The sequence below is a fragment of the Drosophila biarmipes genome, chromosome X (assembly GCF_025231255.1).
Source record: "Drosophila biarmipes strain raj3 chromosome X, RU_DBia_V1.1, whole genome shotgun sequence".
In the NCBI taxonomy this organism is placed as follows: Eukaryota; Metazoa; Arthropoda; class Insecta; order Diptera; family Drosophilidae; genus Drosophila; species Drosophila biarmipes.
Window position 1 is genome coordinate 17,750,569 of NC_066611.1, and position 16,975 is coordinate 17,767,543.

At 42.7% G+C, this 16,975-nt stretch overlaps 1 protein-coding gene across 1 annotated transcript; it reads right to left on the reverse strand.

Annotated features, from left to right (window-relative positions):
• Positions 1-1,288: 1,288 nt before the first annotated feature.
• Positions 1,289-10,144, reverse strand: LOC108023166 (titin). The gene is made up of 9 exons (XM_017092407.3): positions 9,952-10,144; positions 9,812-9,877; positions 9,027-9,185; positions 8,547-8,960; positions 7,170-8,495; positions 5,341-6,963; positions 2,837-5,095; positions 1,972-2,781; positions 1,289-1,904 (listed from the first exon to the last, which is right to left on the reverse strand). Exons 1-9 carry the CDS (start codon positions 10,054-10,056, stop codon positions 1,869-1,871), a joined length of 6,798 nt encoding a protein of 2,265 aa, XP_016947896.1. The 5' UTR covers positions 10,057-10,144; the 3' UTR covers positions 1,289-1,868.
• Positions 10,145-16,975: the final 6,831 nt, after the last annotated feature.

A 16,975-nucleotide genomic window follows, 5' to 3' on the forward strand; every position in this document is an offset into this window, starting at 1 on the left:
ATTCCGCTGCATACTTTCAGGGGCAAAGTTTTTCGCAAAATTAGCTTGGAATACGGGGAGCAGAGCGCAGACTAAGGATAATTGTGGCATAAAAAGAAATAACGCTAAGCTTGGCCAAGTATAAGAAGGGCCCTTGGCCCTAATACTCCATTTCTTCTGAGAATTGAAGCTTTGGGCTTCCAGCTCTTAAGTCCCTCTTTTTATATGAGACATAGGGAAATAAGTAGGGATCATTTATTAAAAATAAACAAAACGAAATGGAAAATATTAAAAATTAATGGCTTTTAAACATTTTTTTTATTTTTACACAGTATAGAGCCTCAAAAAACAATTAAAAATGTAAAGGCTTTCAAAGAAGTATTTTATTTTTGGAAATTTTAGTGTAAAAAATAGTAATTCATAATTTTAAAAAGCAAGAAAATGTCTCAAAAACGTGTTACTTATTTAATAAAGAATAAAATGAAATGGAAAACAATTAAAAATAAAATAGCCCACAAACATTTATTTGAGCGCCTTAAAAGATTAAAATCCGTATGTATTTATCGAATTAAGCACGGCATTCGAAGTCCCTGAATCGACATGTGCGCTCGAGAGGTCGTTTCTTTTGCCTGCGGATGAACTCCCGAAAGGTCAAATGTCTGCGGCTGGCATCAATCTGGTATCAAATGCCGGATCGACTCCTTTGGCCTCATTAAAGCGTTCACCCTCGTTTGCACAGCCACACAGATACCCGCACACACACCCAGCGGAGCTGGAAAAAAGGACGAGACTGGGACTCGGGGCAGTCAGTAATGTGTAATTTATTGCTCCGCTCAAATTGAAACTAAGCGCCATTAAAAAACAATAAACTAAACATGTAATAAATTCAAGCCAAACAAGCGCTCGCCCACACACATGCGCCTTTCTTATGGACCTTGGGTGTGTGTGTGTGTGTGTGTGTGTGTGTGTAAATACCAAAAACACATACAAAAAACTGTGCAAAATAAATTGACCAAATCTGTTGGATAAAAGGATTTGAAAGCAATTAATTGCCGGCGCATAGAAAACATCAAAGTACACACACTCGCACACACATGGCAACGCAATAAAACAACCGGCCAAAATAATAGCAACAAGAGAACCAAATTGCACTTGCCAAATTGCCGAAAAGCGGAAAATAGAAAAACTGTCAACACAGTTTGCGAAACTTATGGTGGAAACTCCGGCCCCAAGTTACACATGCAACTTGTCATAACTTAATTGGTGCCTGTGAACTGCAGGACCAGGAATATGGGCTTGTACAATACACTTTTGTTTCGACCTCAGTGATTTATTTCAGTGTTCGGGGGGGCGGTGTGCAAGTGTAATCAGAATATTAGATGTGTACGATGTGTATGGCACTCAGGGAGCCTACGGCAGTTTCTGGATCAGGGATCAGGGGCTTTTTGTAGCTAAGGAGTCGCCATTTGGTGCATCGCTTCCGTCCGATCATCCTCAGGAGGTACTTGAGCTAGACCTTGCAAAAGCCGGTTTTCTCGATCAAAGTGCCCATGCGCCAGGAGGAGCCCATCAGCCTGCGGTAGTCATAGCTTAGGCAGAGCTAGGGGCGGGGTGCAAAGGTGCAAGGTGCATTGCAAGTGCTGGGAACTCGCTACTCTCTGTGGCAACCCACCGGCTTGTGATCTTTGTGGCGCGGCGAAAGGCCCGACTTTTCGGCCACATAGGCCTGCGGATAGTACTTGCTGATGCGCCACGTGCAACGCCTGATTTTGCCAATGCGCCTGAGGACCGGGCGCAACGACTCCTTGGACAACTGGGTGCGCTCCCTGAGCTCCCTGCGGGTGCGGTATTTGCGACCCCCGAACGCTTGAAGCCGTTCGAGGCGGCTATTAAGAGCAATTATCACTTGAGTCGTTAATCTCCGCCTAGCGAAACATGGTTTAATTGCAGTTAATCGGGGGAAAAGTATTGGGGAAAGTATTTTCGCCTCACCTGCGGAGTGCGCGGCGCACTGGGCCTACCACTGGGATGACCGCTGCTTAGCCTGTACCAGCCCATGTAATCAGTTATGGGATGATGGTCCGGCGGCTGATACTGTGCTGGCAAGTAGCTGATTGGTGGGTAGGCCCTGTTGGCATGCGCCTCTGGCAGCGATGGATCGTCGATGTGGGGGAAGCCCGGCCGATAGGTCGGGCCAATCCTCTCGTGCGGCAGCAGCCCCCTCATCTGCTGGGCACTGCGATAGGGATGGTAGGTCGGCACTGGGGCACTCCTCCCCACGGCGTAGCTGGCCGGCGGCGGCACGAAGCGCCGCAGCGGATAGTCCTCTTCGTAGCGCAGGCGCTCCTCGTAGCGATGGTACCGCAGCTGCTGGTCCATGAAGTAGGCATCCCTGTAGAAGGCCTGATCCTCCGGATAGCTGGGATTGATTCTCATGGGGGGGCCCATGTGGTGGACTCGCTGGTAGGCCAGCTCGCTGGGGTAGTTCACCGGGTAGTTGGCATGGCCGTGCAGCGCGTAGGGCGACTCGTTGACCAGGGTCCTCCGCATGGGGTGGCCAGGTAGGATGTACTGGCTCCTCCTGTAGGGAGTTCCCCGAAGGAAGTTCCTCGCTTGGGGGGCATCAGAGCTCTTAGCCGAACTCCCTTGGCTGGCATCTGTCGGATGCGCTGCAGTGGCCTCCGAACCTGCAGCTGCATTTGCTTGGGAGGCTTCAGGGCTTTTAGCTAGAGTTGAGTGAATTGTCTCGGAACTGCCAGTAGGATTCTCCGCTTCGGGGGTCTCAGCTGCTACAGATTGTATCTGCAAAATAAAGGGAATATTAGTTAGGAGAACATTTAAAAGGTTAGTCTCTTACGATGGAACCTCCAGCGCGCAGCTTGGGTATCTTAAATTGGAGAAACGTGTGCGGTTTTTGAGATGTACTGGGCATGTCATCGGTTTCGAAAACCGTCGAAGTACTGGCTGTATTAGCGGTTCTGGCAGCCGCAGCAGCCTTAGAAGTGCTGGGCCTAGTATCTAACTTAGCAGATATGGCAGTATCGGGCCTAGCAGCCTTCGATGTGCTTGGTTTCATGTCAGTTTCAGTCGTTGTTTTGCGAATCTTTGCTTTGACTGGTTGTTCAATCATTACGGAAAGGCCTCGCTTAGCTGGTTGCTCAATCATTACCGAATGACGACGCTTTGCTGCCGGCAATCCCCTGCTAAGGGGTATCAGATCTGCTTCCGCTATTAACTCATCAAAGGACCTCTTGGGATTAGAGGTTGGCTTCAAGGCTTTGGATTTTAGTGCGTCATCAATAAGCACCGATTCTCTGCGCTTGGGAATAGCAATTTTACGACTGGAGGCAATCAAATTTGACCCTGTCTCCACAGCAACCGATACTCGGCGCTTTGAAATCGCTGGTAAAGAGCTCCTCCGCGTTGTCAGAGGTTGGGGACTACAGAACTTAATTCCCAATTGAGGGGGGTTAGCCTTAAAAAGTTTAGTACTAGATTTTAGAACTGCCTCAATTGTCCTGGGCTCCTCACTGGGCTTTAGAAAGGGTATTTGCGCCTCAGATGGCTTTCCTTTCGGGTTCCATAAAACATCTCGTAATTCACACTCTTCTAAGTTTACCTTTGCGTTTTGTAGAACCTGTTTCCGAATTGCCGGATTTCGAGTCCCCTTTGCAGACCCTGATTTTTTCTTCTCCTTTTTATGCTTCGGAGTCTTTGGTTTTTTCCCTTTACTGGGCTTCAAAGAGGATACTTGTGCCTCAGATGGCGTTTCTTCTGGTAGCTTATACTGTGTAATGGTATCGGTGTCAAAGGAGTTTTTCTTCGGATCTTCTAGAAGCTGGTCTTGAAACTTCGGATCTAAATTCTTGGATGTACGACTCTTCTTTGAAGAGCCTGGTTTCTTCGCTTCTTTCTTAGTTTTCGGTGACTTTGGTTTCTTCCCATCGTTTTTGGCCTTCGAAGACCTCGACTTTTTCTCCTTTTTATTTTTTGAATGATCTCGTACTGCTGTGGAAGTTTTGGAACTACAGGGTTTCGAGTCACTTGGATTCATATCTGCGCCGAATATTTCAGGATAGCCCGGTTTCTCAGCAGATTTATTGATTGGTTGTTCCTCATTTACAACAGGTGCGATGGTATTTTTTGGAGCCGTCAGTTCCGAATCGCTGGGCTTCACCAAGCCTGATTGAAAAGTAGAAGTATAAGTAAAACTGCCAAGTCCCTCATCTGGCTTTGCGATCACAGAACTACAGGGTTTTACGCTAGTCTCAAATATATTCGGACTGCAGAAGTTACCATTTGATAAAGCTGATTTCGATTTAGTTTCGGTTGGTTTGGTCTTTTTGGAAGGCTCTTGAACAGCTATTTGAGGCTGCTCATGCACATTTCGATCCAAATATTTATTTTCATTGATTAGTTTTTGAAACCCCTGTTTTTCTGGTTCAGCCATAGGTGCAAGATGCGTACGTGGTCTAGCAATATTAGGACCACAGTTCGGATTTAACATCTTAACATCTGAAGCACTGGTTGATTCAGGTACTTCATATATATCGGATATAGGCTTAGGTTGGATTGCCCTTGCATTTTTGAGGGGCTTTTGAACAGGTATTTTCGATTCATCGCTTAGTTTTAGAGGTGCCGGTTTTGTCGATTGAGTAACTCCTCCAAAGGAGGTAAAGGGACTTGCAATAGACCCGGAAATATTTGAATTACATTGTAGCGATAACTTATATTGGGCAGCAAAATATCCTTTGATAGGCCTTGGAATTCTAGAGGGCTTTAAAATACGTTTTTGATCCCCAAATTTGCTTTCATCGCTCATTTTTTGAGGGTTTGATTTTGCCGGTAAGGGAGTATTGGGCGGTGTTTTAAATTCCCCAGAAATAAGATCAGTTTTAATTGGCCTTGGCATTTTAAAGGGCGTCTGCAGAACGTTTTGTTCCCCATTTTGATTACATTCAAGAAGCTTGGGATTGTGGGGGTTAATATCTGGTTTCTTGGTTGATCCCGAAGCTTTGTATTCTACAGATTTCACTGGAGTTTTGAATTTGTGGGTTATGCTGGGGAGATTCCGATTAGATTCTGCTGCAGATTTTTCGATTTTCTTTTCCGTGATCTAGAGTAAGGATATAAGAATATAAAAGATCATCACTGCATTTATGCTGAAAAAATACCAGAAAAATACTTTTTGTCCCAAAAAATTATAACAGGATATGCAAATTGCTAAGTTTAGTTGGTATATTTAACTATAAAAAATATTGGTGCGAAATCATACAGAAGTATGTTTAAATCAAATTGCTTTTGTCAGACCTTAAAAATATCCAAACCGCTCTCCTACATCATATTGCATAGACTACTTACATCATCCATCTTTGGTATCGGTACTCCAGTTCCCGGTCGATTATCCCCGCCATTAGTGGAGGATTCAGACACTGCCGGTGTTGGTTTTGAATCTTCCTGCTTCAAAGCATCGGATGATTGGGTGACGATCGGCGATACGGGAGCGATTTCGGCTCCCAGATGTTTCAGAAGGTCTTCGAATGTGAGAGGATTTGTGCAGGGCGTACTAGGTGGCGACGGTGAACCCAAAACAGTTGGTTCATCCAAGCCGGCATTTATTAGTGGTGGATCCATTGGTGGATCCGCATTCTGCACGGTCGTCTTAGCTGGCGACGTTGGCTGCAAATTAGTTGCTTGATCCAAAACGGTATCTTTTGCTGGGGAAGATTCCTCTGACAGAACCAGATTCTTCCCGGGCGCAGTCGGCAGTTTTGGCGACTCCAAATTAGTTGGTTGATCCAAATCGTTAGTTTTTAGTGGGGAAGTTTTTAAAGACGGATCTAGATTATTCTGTGTCGCATGCGGTGGCGATGGATGATCCAAATCTGTATCTTTTTGGGGGGAGGAATTCAATGAAACATTTAAATTCTTCTCCTTTTGCAATGAAGGATTCTCATTCATCTTGGGCGTCAGTGGTAGCGTTGGTGACCCCAAATTAGTAGGTTGATCATGACCAAAATCCAAATTGCATGGTTGTTTCAAATCGGTATCTTTTTGTGGGGAAGACTCCGCTGTTAGATCTAGATTCTTCTGGGCTGTAATAGCTTGATCTACGCTGGTATTCATTTGGGGGGAAGATTCCGGATTCTGCACGGGCGTCGCTTGCGATGGTAATTTCAAATTAGTTGGATCATCCAAATCGGTATATTTTTGTGGGGAAGATTTCAACGATATATCCAGATGCCTCGGTGCCGTAATTGGTGGCGATTGTGACTTCAAATTTGTTGGTTGAAGCAAAGCGGTAGATTTTTTTGGAGAAGATTCCAATGATATATCCAGATTCTTCCCTGCCGCAATCGATGGCTTTGGTGACTCCAAATTAGTTGGTTGATACAAATCGGTATCTTTCTGTGGCGAGGATTCCAGTGATAAATCCAGATTCTTCACCGTCATCGGTGGTGATGATGACTCCTTTTGTGGCGAGGATTCCAGTGATAAATCCAGATTCTTCATGGGAGTCATCGGTGGCGAAAGTTCCCGGTGGGGACCCAGATTCTGCACTGGCGACATCGGGGGCGACGGTGACTCCAAATTAGTAGGTTTATAAAGAGCGGTATTTATCCGTGGAAAGGACTCCCGTGAGGGAAGCGGTTTCTGTGCCCTTGGCTTAGTCTTGGTTTTTTTGGAGCATGATGAACTGGAAGATCCGGAACTGGAAGACCCTGAACTGGAAGATCCCGAACTGGAAGACCCTGAGCTGGAAGATCCCGAGCTGGAAGAGCCCGAGCTGGAAGATCCCGAGCTGGAAGAGCTCGATGAACAGGAGCACGATGAGGACGACCTGGAAGAACTGTCTGACCCGGAAGATGACCTTGAGGTCGAACGAGCCGAATGCTTTGACAAGCAAGGAGATACAGATCGGTTTTTTTGTACATATCCCTTTTTTTGGTGCTCGTTGGGGGCCGAAGTTGATTTTTCTAAAATCTAGAAGGCCAAAAATATATTTTATCCATATAATAAATAAATTAAAAATATATATTAAATAATGTATTTTTTTGTGATAAATTAGTTATTTACTTTTCTGTTTCTAAAAGTTAATACTTGATTTTGTACTAGCTCAAATGAAAAAAAAATATTAGGATATATTTTTTAAATAGAAGGAATGTCATTATATAATGTTTCACACTTACAGTTGTGTCTGATGTCCCCGGGACTTTCGATAGAAATGACTGAATTTGAAGGATTGCTTTCTTCCCAAACACTTTCATCACATTTTTCATGCTCTTACCTCCACCTGCGGCCTTTGGAGTGGGTCTCTTTTGGGAAGCAGATGGTTTGGTAGGCGAGTTCTGCACTCGTACCCCATATTGTGGTGTCCCTTGTGTTGCACTGATGAACTGCCCAGCAACTGGCTTTTGCATCCCAATCGTAGACGCACTGGGCACAGGTTCTATCACCTCCCTTGTGGGAATGGGTTCTGTAGGCATTCCTTTGGGAAGGAGTTCTATAGCCACCCCTTTGGGAATGGGTTCTATTGGAATTCCCTTTGGAATGCCTTCTAAAGGCATTCCTTTGGGAATGGGTTCCATTGATGTTGGCGCTGCGGCAAGCAGCCTGAGTGCCTCCTCCTCCTCCTGTTGTTTTTTCAAAGCTGCCTTTGTCTGTCGAGGCTTACGGGGTTTTCGAGGAGCCCTGGGCTTTGGTGGTGCCTCGGCCTTAGTTTTAGGCGGTGGTGGTACGCCATCCTCCGATCCCTCAGTTGGTACAACGGGGGTCTTTTTTCGCCTAGGGGCCTTTGGCTTGATCGTCTTGCCTATGGTCCGTATAGTTGGAGTTGGAATATTCAGATCTATTGGGCCTAATGGTATACCAGGCTTCACTTCCGAGGGCCCTAAGGCTTCTGCCGGGTTACTTGTTGCCACAGCAGCCTCGGCATTGTTTTCAACTTTCGATTTCTTTGCAGTACTGGCTCTTTTGGTGTAAGTTCGCTTGGGAGGCTTGGCTGCCGCAGAGGTGCTGGGCTGAGAGGGCTCAGCAGGATCCGGATTTTGGATAGAATTCGTTTCTGCAGAAGCCTTGGGCTTGGTTTTTCGCTGCTTTTTGGGCGGCGCGTTGGCCAACCTCTCCTTCTTGGCGGCCTCTTTCAAAAGCTGCGAAATACTCGGCTTCATTGGGGCACCCAATTTTCTCTTGGGCGGCTCCTTTTTGGTCAAGGGGTTCCTCGCCTTGATTACCTTACCTCTGGTGGGCTTGGACGGCGCACCGAGTGTCCTGGTATAATTTCCCGAAAACGACGGATAAGTGGCCATAATATCAGTTGGATTGGTTGTGCTGGCCATTGACTGAGCCTGCGATTCATTTGGATTGGCCGTCGATCCTGGCCCTCCCTGATTCTCTTGGTTTAATGCATCTGCCTCTGGTTCATTAATATAATTGCACCAGTCGCTCAGATCCTCCACTAGAGATTCCTCGTTCCCAGTGGGCATGGACTCCAAATAAGGCATTATTTCCATGGACTGTGCGAAGAAGATTAGGCATAGTTTAGAGCGTTTTACTGCACAACTTACATATGGAAAGTCGGAGTCCTGCGCTGCGGGAGGCACTGCATCCTGGTGCCCCTCATTGCTCACCGTTGATGGCTCTGCCATTATGCTCTGGAAAACGGTCCCATTGGACTGGTCTGCCAATGGTGGCACCGCCCTTGGAAAAGGGCCTGCTGTCAGTGGTGGCCGCCCCGATATCATGTTGTACGAGCGCTCCTCCATCATACTCTGCAAAGGGCGCTGCTCCGGGATATGATATGACTGCATCGCAGTCCGGGTTTGGACCAGAGTCATCTGAAAAGTACGGTCTTGCCCATTACTTCCCCAACGCATCGTATATTGGGCTTGGCTCTGGAAGAGCAGGCTTTGGCGAACGGTCCCCTGGTTGCCACCAGTCCCGAAGGAGCTCCAATCAAAATCGCACTCCATCGGCAGTTCCTACTTAGGATTTTCCCTGCTTTAGCAAAACATTCCCCTACCTAATGGCTCCTAAGCAAATCTTACCTGTTCGCGGTTCCCGGCTCCCATGGAGCCGTCGATGCCGGACATGTTGCTCGCTTCGTTTGCCCGCTGGCCAAAGCCGGAATATCCAGTCGGGTTGTTCATGTACGAGTTGTGAAATGAAAAGTCAAGGCCTGCTTGGCTGCCATGGGAAAAGGAAGCCTATAGGGAGGAAAAACGTTGAAACACTGGGAAACTGGTCACACTTTTAGCACTTGCTTGGGAAACATAATCGCCCTTCACCATGGCAATAGAGGTATTTAAGGGGGAACTATTAACCAGCAAGTAAAAAATAAATAAAATATTGCATTCAGACAGCCTTTAAAAAGTGAAAAATTATTCACACCGAGGTACTGAAGAACTTTATTAAACCAATATTTACTTTAAGCAATTTAAGGTATGTATAGGGAAAGCTATTTAAATTCAACAAGCAGGCCACGTAGTTAAGTTCGGAATAAATAAAATTTAGAGTTCCGGTAGCCTTTAAAAATATTAATTTTCACTCTTATTTAGTTAATGTTACTTATGCATTATTGACAGAATTTAAGCAGCAGGCTTTTTGTTTAAAATCGGAAAAAATATTGCAACAGGGTAGCCATAAAAAAATAAACTGGAAAATTTGTTAACCCTTCTTTGAGCAATGTTACTTTAAGCGGATGTAGTCACTTTAGGCCAAGAGAAAGAAAGCTATATGCTGATTTGGAGCATGACAAAAATAAAATGGTCATATGTGACTTGTCTTAATAAATTGTACATTGAAAAATGTATTCTGGTGTGTGCAAACTTGCCTGATTTTGCGCAGCTCTGGATGTCGAAGGCAACTCGCCGTCCATTCGCACAGCCATTCGCACAACCTTCATTCGCAGATTGTGATTAAAGAGATAGTTTTATTGGACCCGGGGAACCTATCCAACACTCGTAAGCTCACCTGAGACTGGTAGTTCCGCGGAGCCGCGTTGCCCTGCCTGTTGATGTTCGCGTAGGCGTTGGGATCTGGTGGCCCCGACCATCGATTATCGCCCGGGTAACTCATGTCTTAACACACTTTCTAGTTTTTTTTTCCGATTTTTAAAAGAATTTTTATTTATTTTTTTTTTTTTTTGCTACAATTTGATGTTGCTCTGTTCACTGAACGCGTAGAACTGAAATGATTTCCTTCTTGGTCTGACAACATCAACTTTGCTAGCACAAGGGCTGCTTGGATTAGGAAAATTCTCAAAGGAAATAACGTTTTAAAAAATGCTATATAAACCTTTATCTAAGCAGGCGGGGTTTAAAAAAAATACAATTTGTGACGTCTTAAATTTATTTTGTTTTCCAAGGAGTATCAGCGTTTGGCCTTGGGCACATATAGGCCCGTGGCCTATCCATCTGCCTGGGCTAAATGTGCTGTCTATTAATACAAATTTCAATTGGGTGCAAATAATATGCTTAGGTAATTTATGTGCGGCATAATTCCGATCGGCAGTTGCAGAGGACCGGGCTGCCTTCGATGGCCAGTGTTTGCCATTTGCCCTGGCACGCACCGCTGAGCATTGGCATTTGTTTGCCAGGTCCTCCTGGCCAGGACCTCGTGCGCCTCGTCCTCGTCCAGGTCCTGTTCCAGTTGCAGTGGCTGCTGCTGCTGCTGTTGCTCCAGCAGCTCTTGTGGTTTATTATAACTGCATATATCATGCAAATATCCACACACAGAGTGGGGGCGGCCACCAGACCCCCAAAACCCCCAAACCCCCAGACCCCCAATCCCAGATCCCAGCGCCCAGTCATCCCCCGGAGCAACCGAAAATCCAAACACAAACAGAAACACTGGGGAGGCCCAGACCGGAGGTCCTTGTATCAGAGGATGTTTGGTTTCTGGGGTGTGGCTGCCTGGCTGGTCTTTTTTGAGGGCCGCAGTGACAGGTCCTTGCACAAATTCGGTTTTTGCATGCTTAGCTCTCGCCTTCTTTTGCCAGGCAGCCGGCTCTCGGCCCCTCGTTTACGAGAATTATTTTATAAATTTTCATAGTTTTCACTTTGATTAAAAGTGCGGTCATGGCTTCTGTGGCCTGGATTTCTGCTGTGCTGGCCAGCTCCATTACCATGCGCAAAATGGAAGAGTCGGCCGCAAAAGTGCACGCAACGGAAATCGAGTGAAGTCCTGCGACAGCGTCTTACGGAAAATCCTGCCCACTTTGGTCCAGTTAAAGGACATGTCCGGCCAGGGTTTTTGCTTGTGTTTTTCTGGTTGATTTTGAAATTAAGTCAGGTAAAGCGGCTTGGCAAACAAAAAAGTAGGGCTTAAGGTTTAAGCCTTAAACATAAGATCTTTATTCGGCTAGCAGCGTTGGTATGATAAATGTAAAATTAAATTAAATAAATTAAAAATATTTCTAGGTTACCAGGAACCTAGGAACATTTATATATAAATAAATGAATTAATTTTAACTCCCAAAAAAGCAGCATCGGAATAAACACAACATTTTACAAGGAAATAAATAAAATTATAGTTTTGGAAAATTAAATAACTCTATTTTTATTGGGACTTTGCAATTGGAATTAAACCCAAATTTTTAGATTGATAACGTGGTAAAGATAAACCCTGAAACTAATAAGCCAATAACAAACTTCCTGTGGCTGCTCTTCAACTATCTATTTATTCAAATTGCTCCACAAAACGCATGATTAATGGCCATGGAAAACGACTTCTGAGTGGGTCAACACCTCAACGCGATACGTTTGCCAATTTGCGGCAAAGTCCACAATTGATTTAGCTGAGCAAGGTCATCAATTTCGGCTGCTCTACGCCCATTTCGGACGGGTCAACAAATCCCGGTCCCAAATTGATTTATCTGCCCGCCAGATTTGCGCTCAGTGTAGCCGCACACTTTGGATTAGCCAAGTATTCATTGCATTATTGGCATTAATTGCTCAGGCAGCAAAAACCACACGATCTCTCCTTCAAGAGTATTTCATTTTTGTTTCAATATTTGACAAATGCATTTATAATTGCAGGCCGCAGATAAAATCCGATGTGCCATCACCATCGTCTTCCGAGCAATTTGTAATTGCTTATTTATGGCATTTCCTTGTTGTCTTAACGAGCTTAGTGCCTCTCCTAGTTAACCGACAATTCTAAACTGCATTGCCAAGTTGCGGTTTGCCAATAATTATCAGCTGCACACTATTTCCAAAGACATTTGTCATTCGCAGTGAAGGAAAGGTAGTCGGTATTTTAGCTGTACGCCTTGATTTGGCGAAACTACGTTGGAAAACGAGAAAGAAAAATATAATTCTTGACAAAAAACTAAATCCCGTTTTCCCCTATAAATGTTCAGTTTTTTGGCTGCTTTATCAAAAATAAAAGTCAGATCGAGGAATGCTATACCTCGCTGAGTTCGTAGCTTAATTTCCTATCCATTGGCATTCGAGCCTAGAAATTTTTAATTTTTCGCCAATTTCGCAAAAAATCATGATGCACCCCCTACAAAAATTGCGAAAATGGGGAAAAAAATAAATTTTGCTTAAAGTGATGAGGATCGTTAGAAAATCAAGCAACCTGCTCAAAACAGTCGGTCTTTTAGCTGTACTCCTTGATTTGGCCAAACTACGGCTAAAAAACTGCAAGGAAAAATCGTATATTTGACTCAAATCTGAATCTCGTATTTTTGCCAAAAATCTGAATCCCATTTTTCGCCATAAACATTCAGTATTTTGGCTGCTATATCAAAACTAAACGTCAGATCGAGGAATGTCATACCTCGCTGAGTTCGTAGCTTAATTTTCTATCCATTGGCATTCAAGCCCGAAATTTTTTAATTTTTCACCATTTCCGCAAAAAATCATGATGCACCCCCTACAAAAATTGCGAAAATGGGGAAAAAAAAAATTTTTTCTTAAAGTGATGAGGATCGTTAGAAAATCAAGCAACCTGCTCATAACAGTCGGTCTTTTAGCTGTACGCCTTGATTTGACCAAACTACGACTAAAAAACTGCAAGGAAAAATCGTATATTAAATTAAATAAATTAAAAATATTTCTAGGTTACCAGGAACCTAGGAACATTTATATATAAATAAATGAATTAATTTTAACTCCCAAAAAAGCAGCATCGGAATAAACACAACATTTTACAAGGAAATAAATAAAATTATAGTTTTGGAAAATTAAATAACTCTATTTTTATCGATCGAGAAATGTCATACCTCGCTGAGTTCGTAGCTTAATTTTCTATCCATTGGCATTCAAGCCCGAAATTTTTTAATTTTTCACCATTTCCGCAAAAAATCATGATGCACCCCCTACAAAAATTGCGAAAATGGGGAAAAAAAATTTTTTTTCTTAAAGTGATGAGGATCGTTAGAAAATCAAGCAACCTGCTCATAACAGTCGGTCTTTTAGCTGTACGCCTTGATTTGACCAAACTACGACTAAAAAACTGCAAGGAAAAATCGTATATTTGACTCAAATCTGAATCTCGTATTTTTGCCAAAAATCTGAACCCCATTTTTCGGCATAAACATTCAGTATTTTGGCTGCTTTATCAAAACTAAGCGTCAGATCGAGGAATGTCATACCTCGCTGAGTTCGTAGCTTAATTTCCTATCCATTGGCATTCAAGCCTGAAATTTTTTAATTTTTCACCATTTTTGCAAAAAATCATGATGCACCCCCTACAAAAATTGCAAAAATGGGAAAAAAATTCATTTTTCTAAAAATAATGAGGATTGTTAGAGGATCAAGCAAGCTGCTCGAAACAGTCGGTATTTTAGCTGTACGCCTTAATTTGACTAAACTACGGCTAAAAAACGACAAAGAAAAATCGTTTTTTTGACAAAAAACTGAATCTCGTATTTTTGCCAAAAATCTGAATCCCATTTTTCGGCATAAACATTCAGTATTTTGGCTGCTATATCAAAACTAAGCGTCAGATCGAGGAATGTCATACCTCGCTGAGTTCGTAGCTTAATTTTCTATCCATTGGCATTCAAGCCCGAAATTTTTTAATTTTTCACCATTTCCGCAAAAAATCATGATGCACCCCCTACAAAAATTGCGAAAATGGGGAAAAAAATAAATTTTGCTTAAAGTGATGAGGATCGTTAGAAAATCAAGCAACCTGCTCAAAACAGTCGGTCTTTTAGCTGTACGCCTTGATTTGACCAAACTACGGCTAAAAAACTGCAAGGAAAAATCGTATATTTGACTCAAATCTGAATCTCGTATTTTTGCCAAAAATCTGAACCCCATTTTTAGCCATAAACATTCAGTATTTTGGCTGCTATATCAAAACTAAACGTCAGATCGAGGAATGCCATACCTCGCTGAGTTCGTAGCTGAATTTCCTATCCATTGGCAATGAAACCTGGAAATTTTTAATTTTTCACCATTTTCGCAAAAAATCATGATGCACCCCCTACAAAAATTGCGAAAATGGGGAAAAAAATAAATTTTGCTTAAAGTGATGAGGATCGTTAGAAAATCAAGCAACCTGCTCAAAACAGTCGGTCTTTTAGCTGTACGCCTTGATTTGGCCAAACTACGGCTAAAAAACTGCAAGGAAAAATCTTATATTTGACTCAAATCTGAATCTCGTATTTTTGCCAAAAATCTGAACCCCATTTTTAGCCATAAACATTCAGTATTTTGGCTGCTATATCGAAACTAATCGTCAGATCGAGGAATGCTATACCTCGCTGAGTTCGTAGCTTAATTTCCTATCCATTGCCAATCAAACCTGGAAATTTTTAATTTTTCACCATTTTCGCAAAAAATCATGATGCACCCCCTACAAAAATTGCGAAAATGGGGAAAAAAAAAAATTTTTCTTAAAGTGATGAGGATCGTTAGAAAATCAAGCAACCTGCTCATAACAGTCGGTCTTTTAGCTGTACGCCTTGATTTGACCAAACTACGACTAAAAAACTGCAAGGAAAAATCGTATATTTGACTCAAATCTGAATCTCGTATTTTTGCCAAAAATCTGAACCCCATTTTTAGCCATAAACATTCAGTATTTTGGCTGCTATATCAAAACTAAACGTCAGATCGAGGAATGCCATACCTCGCTGAGTTCGTAGCTTAATTTCCTATCCATTGCCAATCAAACCTAGAAATTTTTAATTTTTCACCATTTTTGCAAAAATTCATGATGCACTCACAAAAATTGCGAAAATGGGAAGAAATAAATTTTTCGAAAAGTGATGAGGATTTTTAGCAGAGAAATCAAGCTGCTTAAAGCAGCCGGTCTTTTAGCTATACTTCCTGATTTGGCAAAACTACTACAGAAAAACGGGAAAAAATCGATTTGTTGACAACAATTTAATCCCACATTTGTGGCATTTATTATGTATGTATTTATCTATTAAAGCCCCAAGAATCCTTTCAAACCCGCAACCCAAAACGCTTGGCTCTGCAGAACTGTGATTTGTGATGGTTAAACGTTAGAAATTTCACCCGCCGAGTGTGGGCCATACATATTTTTTAATTGCCCGAGCTTGTCGTTTGCCGTCGACTGCCATTTAATTTCACTAATTAATTTGTTTTCCCCAAAAACACGCGCACACCCCGAAAGGATGAAATGGAGGCGCGTGGGGTGCTAAAGACACGCGGCAGCTGCCGCAAAAGCCAAAAACAACAATTAAACATAAATCTTATAAATTTCCGTAGCCAAAACTTCCTGCCAAGGCTTTTTGTCTCCGCATCCACAGCCAGCCCTCTCCCTCGCACGCCAGCCTGCCGTCTCTTTCCTCCTGCGAGTCGAGATTTCTCGCCGTGCCAGCGAGCATATTTCATTTCGGCTGCAACTTTTCCAAGACACGCCCACCACGCATGGACCCCGCCCCGTTTTTCTCAGCCGAAAAAAGTTTTCCCCAAAAAGCGTAGCGAAGAAGCAGCGGGAGCTGGGCGAGGAAGAGGCAGCGCATTGTTTGTTGTCTAACAGTCTATGACTATTTAAGACGACCCACATGCACACACTCCCACGCACAGCAGCGGTCAGGAAACTATAGACGGGCAAAGATTTACAGGACCAACACATTTTACGCTAAATGAATATTTTTATACATTTTTGGAGATTTTTCAAGGACAAAATTGTATGCTAAATTAATTATTTTATACATTCTTGTGATTTTTTCAAGTCACGGTACGTATTTTCCAGTAAGTAATTTTAAAAATCTAAACTTTTAATTTTAAATTATAAAAAGGTTTGTTAGTATTTGAAGAATACTTTTTCCAATACATTTTTATATTCGTTACCAAAAATCACCCTGTATTTCAACTCTTATATGAATATATTTTGTACAATAATATAATACAATATTCTAATAATAATATTTTCCAAAGATTTATATGTATAAATCTAGTACAATAATAAGACTGTTTAAATCTTTTTAATAAAGATATAGGAGTTTATATGATTTCTCTAGAATTCAATGTATATTTTTATTCAATTTTAATGACACGATAGTTTAAATATTTAGGTTTTCATATGTTGTTTTATATGCTAGTATCTTGAGGGCAGGTGTAAATGAGCATATACACCTACAGACATGTAATTTAATTTCACTATTTTACTTTGGCTGCCGCTGGTTTTCAGTTTGCAGTTTGCAGTTACTTTGTTGGCGGAAAAGTGCAACAAGGCTACACACACACAGGGACAGCCACACACACACACACACACGGACAGACACACATCGAAGGACCACAGAAAACATTTGTTACAATTTCCCACGTAAATACTTCCTGCCAAGAAAGGCTCTCTCCCACACGCACGCACACATATGCAAAGGCACAATTATAATTGTCATAACACAAAAGCAGCTGAAAATTTAGTGCCAAGTGCGAAAAGTTCCACCAACTGAGGAAAAAGCAGGAGGAGAGGCGGCAGAAGGATCGAGGGCAGCTCTAGGAGTTCCTAACTCACTTTAAAAGTTGTAATTTTTTTAAAGGAGTTCCTAACTCACTTTAGAAGT